The 11,173-nt window shown below is 29.3% G+C and overlaps 1 protein-coding gene across 1 annotated transcript; it reads right to left on the bottom strand.

The window, feature by feature from the left end:
• Positions 1-2,056: 2,056 nt before the first annotated feature.
• LOC129870509 (protein IQ-DOMAIN 10) lies at positions 2,057-10,617 on the bottom strand. The gene is made up of 5 exons (XM_055945320.1): positions 10,415-10,617; positions 9,516-9,674; positions 8,636-8,863; positions 3,130-3,243; positions 2,057-2,569 (listed from the first exon to the last, which is right to left on the bottom strand). The coding sequence occupies exons 1-5, from the start codon at positions 10,481-10,483 to the stop codon at positions 2,276-2,278; spliced, it is 864 nt and encodes a 287-aa protein (XP_055801295.1). The 5' UTR covers positions 10,484-10,617; the 3' UTR covers positions 2,057-2,275.
• Positions 10,618-11,173: the final 556 nt, after the last annotated feature.

Genomic DNA, 11,173 nt, shown 5'->3' with positions numbered 1-11,173 from the left:
AATTACAAGATATTATAAATTAAGAAAACAACATTGAATAATTACATAGTAAAAAATGCATGAAATCTCTACTAGAAACAATAATAACATTGTATGATATGCAAAATGTACTACTTTATTTGAACTAATAAAACAACAAACTAATGATAAAAATGTGTATACATGAATAATTGGACAATGCAATAAGAATCTCTATCCTACATTACAAGTACTATTAATTTATCAGAAACACGTAAACTTAAAAAAATTATGACCGTAAAAATATTAAAGATAATGAAATAAAGAACGAAAATTAAAGAGAAAACATTTGTAATATCAAATAAATATTAAGCTAAAACGTCTATATACAAATTTACAAAAAAAAATATAAGGGGTAGGCTATGGGAGGGTGGGACAATGGGAGTGGGGGGGAAGCAATTCGCGAGCCACCTTGCGAATTGTAATTCGCAAGGCTGCCTGCGAATTACAATTCGCAATACGAATTACAATTCGCAAGACGGCTTGCGAATTGCCTCTAACACTGCTTCTTAACGCTGTTACATAGAAAAAGGCAATTCGTAAGAGGGCTTACGGATTTGCCCTTTCAGTTTCAAAATAAGATTACTTACCGTTTTGGAATTTTTGCAAAAAAATTATACCCTTTCGGCTCTGGACTCCACTACTTAACCCTTTAAGAGTTAAAGTAAGTATTTCCTTATATAAGGACAAAACATTTTCTTTCTTCTACCAATGAGAGAGAAATGACTTTTCATTTTTCCTTCATTTGGCTCCCCACATTTCCCAATTCTTATTTCTCATTCACACTTCACTTAAACCCACCCAACAATTGCTAAACCATTATAATATTGAGATTATGAGCTCAAAAAGTAATAGAGTAGTATTTTATAAAATTTAGTGATTCTTTCACATATATCTGCATTTTGTGTTATATTGAAAGGTCTCCTTACTAGAAGGTTATTTCTAGTACTCTAAGTCGAGATTCTTAATTAAGGATGGACAACTATTCCACACCCTTGATGTTTGAATTTGAGGGGAGAAAGGAACGAATCTGATTGAACAGATACATCGTGCGATGGTAGATTCTCAAACTCTCGTATTCGATAAACACAATGGGTATGAGGTCTTTATTGCCTCTTATATATCCACTAAAGATGTTCCTTACAAATGATGGTCGTGCTCGTCTTGGATTTGATCATTCCTTTTTGGGTTGGTCAAGTCCATGCAATACCAACATCAATAAGAAATGTTACATGATTGATCCTGCCAGTGATCATATGCTTCAAGTAGCTAAATAGGTTTTCAACAAGAAAGCAACACAAATAATATTCTCAAAAGTATTGTCTTTGGGAGGTCAATTATTTATCTCTTCATATAATAAAATATAGTTAAAAGTACTAATATTATTATAGTGAAAAGTGCTTGGGATGTCATTTATTTGTTGGTATCAAAATGGACAATTGAGAAATAGTAATGTTTGTAGTTGAATAATGTCACCTAGGGGTGTACATGAACCGGGTTGGTTCGGATTTTTTACAAATCAAACCAAACCATTTGTGTCGGGTTATTAAATCTATAAATCAAATCAAACCAATAAAAGTCGGGTTTTTCGATATCAATTTTTCTCCGGTTTTTCGGGTTTTTTTGGGTTTTTCATAGTATCTAATAAAAAACACAGAGCAGTGCTTCTTAAAAAGAGTTCTAGTACAAAATATCAACATATAAGATGAACGCAGAACACTGTTTGAAGTTTTAACTTTATAATATAACTTTATAAGATGAGCTTTTTTGTATATTATTTAGATGAGCTTCTCAAGTCCAAATATAAATGTAAGAAAGAAAACAAAAATTATGAAAAAATTTTTAAAAATATTTATAAATTACATTTTAATAAATATTTTTATGTATAACATAATTTAAAAGTAGTATATCTATAATCGGGTCGGTTTCGATTCGGTTTGACTTTTTTTAGTTAAAACCAAACCAACCCTATAATGGTCGGGGGTTTTTTTCCAAACACCAAACCAAGTCAAACCAAACCACTAGTCGGATTTTTTTTCCGGTTTGATTCGATTTGTCGATTTGGTGCGGTTTATCGGTTTGCCATTTACAGCCCTAATGTCACCAATATGTTACATAAAACAGCAAAAAACAAAAATAACATAAAACAAAGTTTCCATCACCACACTAAAATATAAAAAGCCAAATAATAAACATGTCAATCATCCAAAAAAAAAAGATATAGATATTCAAGTATCAAGTAGTTTGAGTTTGCCAATCAAATATCATCCTCTTGAGAAACTTGATTTTCATTAGTAGAGATGGACAATTTTCTTCCTCTTGTAGATTCTTTTCCATTTGAAATTGCTGGATTTTTAACTGAGACAACTAGTTTCATAGGTCCCAAGTTTGTAGCTTTACTAGTTATCTTGGCAACTTGGTGAGGGTTTGTTTGAACTCTAGCCTCCCATGGTCGAACCGCGATCCAACGCTCCATCCAACTCCAACCCCAGCTCTCCTTGCCAAGATCATAATATGCTTGTCCAAAATATTGATTCGAATTGGCTCTCCACTGAAACACGTATAGTGTTAGGATCGAAATCATCAAGTTTCATACAAAAACAAATCAAAATTAGATGATGATAAATAAATAATAGAAATATACTAAAGGAGCACAAAATTTAATGTGGTTCATTCAATTGACCTATCATCAGTGGAGATAATCAGTAATATAATCCACTATTTTAAAAATAGTTATAAAACACAATATAAAATTGAGAGAATACCCTCATAAATTTATTATCAAAGAGTTCACACAAGTGAAGGCTAAAACTTGTGTCTCACATGTTATTTCTTTAAGTTAAACTCTCTAAGTTTAAAAGTCATAGTGGATACTACCATGTGAAAAAGAAAAAGTCTTACCAAAAAAGAAAAAAAGGTGAATATGATAGATTTTTAAATTCCTCAACTTAAAAAGGTAAAAATCAATTTTGCTAAGCATATTGTTCTTCTTTAATAAAAATATAAATCAAATATGATAAGAAAATTGGGGCAGACGAATAACACATCATATCTGATTTTACTAACCATCCAAAAAAAAACAAATTAAAAATGGGGTCATAGCTAACTTGCCTGATGAGAAAATGCATAAGCCATTGCCCTCTCCCTCTTAATTGAAGCTTCTTCTCTCTGTTGTAATTTCTGGAGTATTTCTTCTATGGTTTCAGCACTACTACTCCATTCCACCTATTTATCAAATCAAAATTGAGTGACTATCTAAGCGCCGTAGCCATAAAAAGTGAAAGGTATTCACCTGATCAATTGAACATCCTTCATTAAAAAAATTTACCGTATATACATGTCAAAATAAAATTATGTACTATTTTTGTATATATATGGTCTGTTTGGCCAAACCTTTAAAATCAGCTCATTTTGAAAAATGTTTTTCTAAAAAGTATTTTTAAGCAGCAATTAGTGTTCGGCCAAGTTTTTAAAAAGTGGTTTTAAATATATTTTTCTCAAAAATGTTTTTCAAACAAATACTTTTAGAGTGTTTTTAAATGTATTTTTCTGCTACTTTCCAAAAGATTATTTTCTCTCAAAAATTTAGTCAAACACCTCACTTTTTAAAAATAAGCATTTAAAAAAAAAAAACTTGGTCAAATAGGCTATTCTTCTTACACGAGTTAGCTAGCAAAAGTTATACATAGTATTTAGCTTACATAAATTGTAAATTAGGTCATGACTTGAAATCAAACTGATTTGAAGTTGAAGTTTTGTTTGGATATATGATTTAAATTTTTTAATTTCTATTTTTTCTCATAAACATGAAAGTCCCACAATTTGTGAAAACTATTAAAATTTCCCAATTCTTATACAATAATCTTACCAAATGAGCAAATCATAGTTCATAAATAAGATATCAAAATATCCTAAGATGCCACATCGATAAATTGCGTATCTCCGTGTTGTTTTTACAAATAAATATTTGTTATTACAAATTTTCAAATGTACATATAGTTTTATAAATATTCACTAGTCAACAATAGTAGTAATTAGTTATTTTTTATTATAATTGTTTAGTTATTTTTTAGTATAATCCTTTCACAAGATAGAAACAATTTCTTTACGATGCACATGAGTCTTTTTTACAAAATTTAAAATAATTGGTTTTTTTTTACAAAATATAACAAGTTTTACATTTAGAAATTTTAGAATTACAATTTAAAATCCCAAATAATATTTTTTTAAAAATTTAAAATAAAATTATAATTTTAAATATTAATCCCAAATTACATATCTAAATACTAATTTTAAGTCATAATTTAAAATTATGACTTTATTTTATATGTTCAAACACAAACTTAACTTGCAATCCTCATGATGGCACCGTAAGAATGTGATAATTTATTAGTTGTTGTAATAAATGGGACAAGGGGGTATGAATGTGTTGTGAACAAGACAATATATAGGAGTGGAAAGTGAAAGGGAGGTTATAAAAAGACAAATTTTGATCAATAGGTGGGACGGGGAAGCTAGATGACAGAAATTAAGTAGCATAATCGAGATATAGAGGTGTCAAATGGACAGATTGGATTAAAATTAAAGATATTAAAATAAGTTAAAATAGAAATTGAGTTAGGTCATGATCCGTCTAAATTTACTTGAAAAAGGAACACTTGTATTTAAAAAGAGAAACTATTTACGGACAGTTATCCCCTACTTTCATATCCCTTCTTCCCCAATGTTTTTAACTGCTAATTCGCGTTTACTGCTTGATACTATTGGAGTATATAAACTCTGATGGTATTAAAGAGAATTAGAGAATACTACTTAGTTATTATTTGATACCATTAGAGTATATATATAACATGCAGTGTTTCAATGAAAAGACTATTTAATTATTGTTAATATCATCAAAGTATATAAATATCATCAGAGTATATAGATACTATCAGTGTGTGTGTGTGTATATATATATACATACTCCGATAGTATCAAAGATGAAGAAACAGTCGTTCAGTAAATAGAATAAGGGAGCAGGCAGGTAAATAGTTTGGGTCGTGATCCAAATCAGGTAAATAGTTTGGGTTGGATCCAATTTGGTTAAATAATTTATCTAATGGGTCCAATTTGTATAGTTTTCCTAATTTACTTTGTGCTCAAATGGGCAAAAAATCGAGTTGGATCATGACACCTTTAATCTCAATAATTTTAACATATTATTATTTAGCTTTTATAACCACAATTTGAATTTCAACTGAAGAAAATAATAAAAAAAAGTTACAAATGAACAGATAAATCCTAGAAGATATAAAATAGATAGTAATTCACGCCTTCAATATGAGACCATACATTATATCAATTCAAATAGAGAGTTTTAAAATGGAATGGGTTGAAATTACATATTAAATTGGGCTCAATTGAAGATTCTCTTAAAATGGATTAAGGCTTGAATGGATTGAGCTCAATACAAATTATCTTGAGCTCGATCCATAAAATTTTGAACGAATTGAATAAGTTATCTATATTTGAATTCATTTTAACACCCCTACCGAAATGCCTAGCTCGATTTAGATATCATTATTATGATTAGAAATAACTATTGAGTCAATTCTATTCACAAGTGGTGATAATTTATTAGTTTAGTTTATTAGTCAGTCTTTCTCTTAAATCTCATCTATAACATACAAATACCATCATTACAAGTACTCTGAAAAATATAGTTTTTTCACTATCAAGTGATGACTAGGGTTTGCATAGAGAATACACTATGCATCACTTAAAAGAATATTTAGGTTGTAGACACATGAAATTTATCCTCTTAGTAAAACTTTTCGACAATCAATAATTCAAGTCCTGATATATTGCTGTAGATCCCCTCTTATATCTAGGAAAAATCTCTCCTAACAAGTGCTTTTCAAAATAGAGAAAATGACCAAAATGGTCCTTAATGTATGGGTAATTCTTTATTTTGGTTCTTAATATATTTCACTTGATTGAAATGGTCCTTAATATATGACAAATGTGTTTATTTTGGTCTTTAGTATATTTCACTTGATTGAAAGAGTCCTTAATGTATAACAAAAAGGTATTTATTTTGGTCCTTTATCCTAAACCTAACAGATTTTATCCCTAAAAAAGTGTGAAATTTAGTCGTGGACCCCACGTGGCTTTAAAAATTCACCATTGTTGTCTTCTTTGTTAGCTCCAAAGAAAAAAATTCATGAAATCTAACATCATTGTCTCTACTTTTTTTAACAAAATTTATTATTTTCTCTGGCTTAAAACATAAATTTTTATTAGGTTAGTGTAATAATATTTTAGGAACAAGAAAATGGTAAATTTTGTTAGAGAAAATAGAGAAAATGGTGTTGGATTTTATGGAGTTCTTTCTTTGGAGTTAACAAAGAAGACAACAATGGTGAATTTTGTTACCCACGTGGGTTTCATAATTAAATTTAACACTTTTTTTATAAATCTATTAGGTTTAGGATAAAGGACCAATATGAACACCTTTTGTTATACATTAAGGATCATTTCAAGCAAGTGAAATATATTAAGGACCAAAATGAGTACATTTGTTATACATTAAGGATCATTTCAATCAAGTGAAATATATTAAGGACCAAAATAAAGCATTACCCATACATTAAGGACCATTTTAGTCATTTTCTCTTTCAAAATACATACTACAATTCTTTTAAAAAAAAAGGATAAACTTTTGAATAGATTGAATTGAAATCGGATTGTTATTTGATGTATTATAAATTCTTTCATCTATAATCAAATGTTTTAGATTTAAACAATGGAAATAAAGAACTTTCCGATTAGAACCCTTAGCGGGAATGTAAATTAAAATTAATTAAATTGATGAATTTCGAATATTGAATAATTAAATGGATGCCAATTGAAAAAACAAAATAGCTTAACAAATATCTCCCTAATTAACAATGATAATATGAACATAATTCAAAAGTAAGTGATTGAGAGTCTTTTTAGATAGACTTATTTTAAGTACCTTATAAGTTGAAAACTGCTTATAAGTTAAAAAAAAATAAGTAGGTGCAGCCTAATTATTTTTTTTACTTATAAGTTGTTTTCAACTTATAAGCTGCTTAAAATAAGTCCATCCAAACAAACGCAATTATTTATTGAAGATTATTTTAAACACAAAATATTTTAAATTGATCAACCAAATACTCAAATAAAACTGAAAACAACTTATAAATAACTTATAAGTCAATACAAACGGACTCTGATATAGCCCATAGACATTATCAATTATTGTAAGGATGTTAATTATTTTGTTAGTGGTTGCACTACTACTAATACTGGCTTTTCATGCCTTAAATGGGGCAATGGAATTATTAGGTTGCTTGGTTTGTTTGTGCAAACTTGTGAAAGTTAATTTTTGGAAATGGTGTTTAAGTTTAAAGTTTTGAAACATTCTTATGCAAAAAGTGGCAAAACAAAATTGAAGTTGAAGAAGTCTTTGGTACGATAAGGTGATTTTTTCATGAAACAATTGTATTTTAACTCACAAATCACAAGTCACATATCTTCTAAAAACCTATAGAACACATTATAAACTTTTTCCCAAAAATGAAGGTGGTATATATTTGTTAAAAATAGACGGATGATTAATAAAGGGACATTTATGTAGTATCATGCTCTCTACTTTAATAATAATAATATATATTTAGTGTGATCTCATAAATGAAGTCTGAAAAAGATGGGGTGTACACAAACCTTACCCTTGTGAAAAATAAACAGGTTGCTTTTCGATTGACCCTCAATTCAAGAAAAGCGATTCCAAAAATAAATTTGACAAATACAAAAGCAAAATATTACGCTCTTTACTTATTTAAAAAAAAATATTTACAAAATACCCGGCAGGTAAGCAAGTTGTATACCTTCGGGATGTATGAACTATATGACTTAGCTATTCATATAATTGAAGTATACAATATGTGAATTGTATACCCCAAAGATATACAACATACAAAACATATGCAGTGTAATTATTTAAGGGGCAAATTTGTAAATGAACCAAGCGTATGTGCAATATTTTACTCCCTCGGGATAATCATGAAATGATTGAAGTGTCCCACATCACATGAAAATGAATGAATGGTATCTTTATATGGACTTAGACAATTCTTACCGCTTGAGCAAACTTTTGGGATTGAGTTAAGCTTCACATTCATTTCTTTATGTGGTATCAGAGTAAGATTCATCTCAATTGATATTTACCGTTGATAAGCCCCTCAGATTAAATTGCTCACGCACCAGATGTTCAGCGCTAGGTGTAAGGTGTGGTGTTGAAGAGTCTCACATTAGATGAAAAGGGGATGGATGATATTTTTATATGGATTTGAACAATCATAACCTCTTCAGCTAGATTTTTGAGATTAAGTTAGGTCCAAGATCCATTTCTTTAAAGAAACTTCCCTACCCCTCTCTCCCCCAATTAAAAAAATGTATTCTAATACACTAAGCTTTATTACGCAAATAATTCAAGAAAGTACTGGACCACATTGAGTCTTTCTATTGATTTGCTTATTGCAATAGATTGATTCCTCGATTTGAACCTATAAATGATCTTTGATTATATGACAATAACTCTTATTGTTACCTCAAGCTCATGAAGCTTAGCCTCCAGTTTTTGTTGATTTTGAATTTTCTTTTGTTTATTGTGATCTTGAGTCACCATAATGAATCGCCTTGCCCTGATCTCTGATTGTATTTTGCTCCAACAATGTATTCGCTTCAAAGTCCCTGCTATTTGATTATTTACACTTAGCCCTTCAATTACACCTTGGAATCTCACTGCGCCCCTTACACGCCGTAGAGCTTTTCTTGCCTACACAATTAATTGCACTTTTAATCCTCTAATTACTGATGAATTATGATTTTGATCCCATTGTATAGGAAATACTTCTATTTGTACTATTTTTGAACTAATTACCCTTAAAATATGAGGTAATAATACAAATTTGATATAACCCATATGTATTTAAATAGTTTTAACAACAGTTAACAACTTATTATCTGTGAAAATTCAAGAGTATATGGATTGAATTACACTATAATTAATTGGAGGTTATATGTGTTTAACCACATATCACAAAGACCAATATACCAGAATTTACCATAATAGGAGGACCAAATGTGTTGTTATCCCAAACAAAAAATATTCATACTCAATATTTTAATCAAACTAATGAATGTAATATGTGTCTTTTATATATATGTTTATGGCTTAATCACAGTTTTAAAAAATTATCTATGGAAACTCTTTAAAGTTAAACAATTTAACATTAATACGAGTTTGTTGACAAAAAATAAATAACTAGTTAGTACACCCCTATATCAACATAGTGATCACGTTTTTCTTTTCGAGATTCAAATAATTGATCTCTAAAATATTGATCAAGGTTTATATAGTATGATTCCAGAAAAGTGAAACGTGATAATTATTTTGAAACGGATATGACTATATAGAGAATAGTTACCAAATGAGCTCTGAAGGCAGTCTGAATTTTAGTGGCAGCAGTGTTGTGAGTAAATTTAGTCTTGTGAGTAATCTTTTTTGAAGATGAAGTTCCATTTGAATAATGAGCACTAGAAACTAGAACATCTCCCTTTGGCTCATTAAATGCACTGCTTGTACCCTACAAATTAAATGTCAAATATATATCAATCTAACTCTTATTTTTATGTATGTAAATTTGTTCAAGATGTATATATAGTACGAGTCGAAAACATAGTTTGTGTGGTCACACTTGATGCACAAGTCTAGATTTGCTCAACATTCTATGACAATAAGTAGTCACGGAAACATCCTTTATGTATATATACGAAATGTTGAATCCCTCACTACCCTCCCTCTTCCGGCTTTCTAAATGTATATGTTGATTTCATTAGTGAAAATTCTGACACTCTGGTACAGTAACGATATATAGACTGATAGTGCTTTAAAATAATATAAAATATATCAATTTTGTGACAAAACGTAAAGAATCAAAACTGACAGTCCTCAATTCAAACCCACTTATACTTTAAATTGTAATGATAGATCGACATAACATTTACAAAATCTTGCATATGATACCACGAATACGTCTTTTTGGGGGGTAGGGCTAAAATATTAATTTTTGAACTATTCAAAATAGGCTAATTTTAACTCTTTATTATGTTTTTGCTCAAAAATACATTCGTCATTAGTCAGTTAGCTTAAAAATGTCATCCAAATAGCTAAAAAAAATACTTTCTCTACTAACGATTGTTCCAAAATAAGGAGAACTAGATCGATTTTGCCCTTAAACTACTCGAAAGTAAGACAATTTTGCTCTTTGTACTTTTTCTTTAAAAAAAAAAAAGTGCAAGAAAGTGTAGAGAGAAATGTAGGTACCTTGAGTTGTTTGGATTTTCGTCTTTTGTTCCTCCTTAGCCCAATAATTGTTTTCAAGCAAAAACCCATAGTATATAATATTGAATGATCAAAATTCAGAATATAACATACATGATTTCATACCTGAGAACTTATAAAAAGCAGTTAACAAAAATATTTGGTTGTGTTTAATTTTTTGATTCTCAACTTTTTTGTGGTGAAATTGAAATAAATTAAAAAGGAGGTAGGTGATCTTTTCTTTTCTTTAATTTGTTTTAAAAAAATATGGAGTAGAAAGAAATGCAATTGTACAACTTTTGTCACTCAAAAACTACATGCCAACTAGAAAGAAATATAAGGGTGGTGTGTGAACATTTTTTGAAAGGTGAATAGTCAATTTTTTAGGAGGTTGCTTCATTTTGTTCACAATGTAGGTGGCTTTGCTCTATTCAATTTCAATCAAAATCAATGGCTTACCCTCACACCACTAAATAAAAATAAATTAAAGGAAATTTCACTCAACTATTACTCCCTCCATCTTGATTATGTAAGGGTGTTTGAATATATGGATAATATGGAATTCAAGTATATAAATAGGATTTGAACTTTAGGACAACAATCTCAAATGTAAGTAATTGGGTTTCAAATTTAATTTAGGCATAATACATAAATGTGCCTTTTTAACTTAGTCGTCCGCTGACATCTATAGCCTCCAACTTTGAATGTGCACAAATAGGCACTTAAACTTGTATAAAGTTGAACAAATAGACACATGTATCC

Source organism: Solanum dulcamara, chromosome 10 (genome assembly GCF_947179165.1).
Source record: "Solanum dulcamara chromosome 10, daSolDulc1.2, whole genome shotgun sequence".
NCBI lineage: Eukaryota > Viridiplantae > Streptophyta > Magnoliopsida > Solanales > Solanaceae > Solanum > Solanum dulcamara.
This window is presented reverse-complemented; position numbering and strand designations above follow the sequence as displayed.

Coding starts and splice junctions, on each gene's coding strand:
- LOC129870509 (XM_055945320.1), bottom strand. CDS start 10,483: ATGGGTTTTTGCTTGAAAACAATTATTGGGCTAAGGAGGAACAAAAGA. Junction 9,675..10,414: donor GAAAATCCAAACAACTCAAG/GTACCTACATTT, acceptor TTTAATTTGTAG/GGTACAAGCAGTGCATTTAA. Junction 8,864..9,515: donor CTGCCTTCAGAGCTCATTTG/GTAACTATTCTC, acceptor TTAATTGTGTAG/GCAAGAAAAGCTCTACGGCG.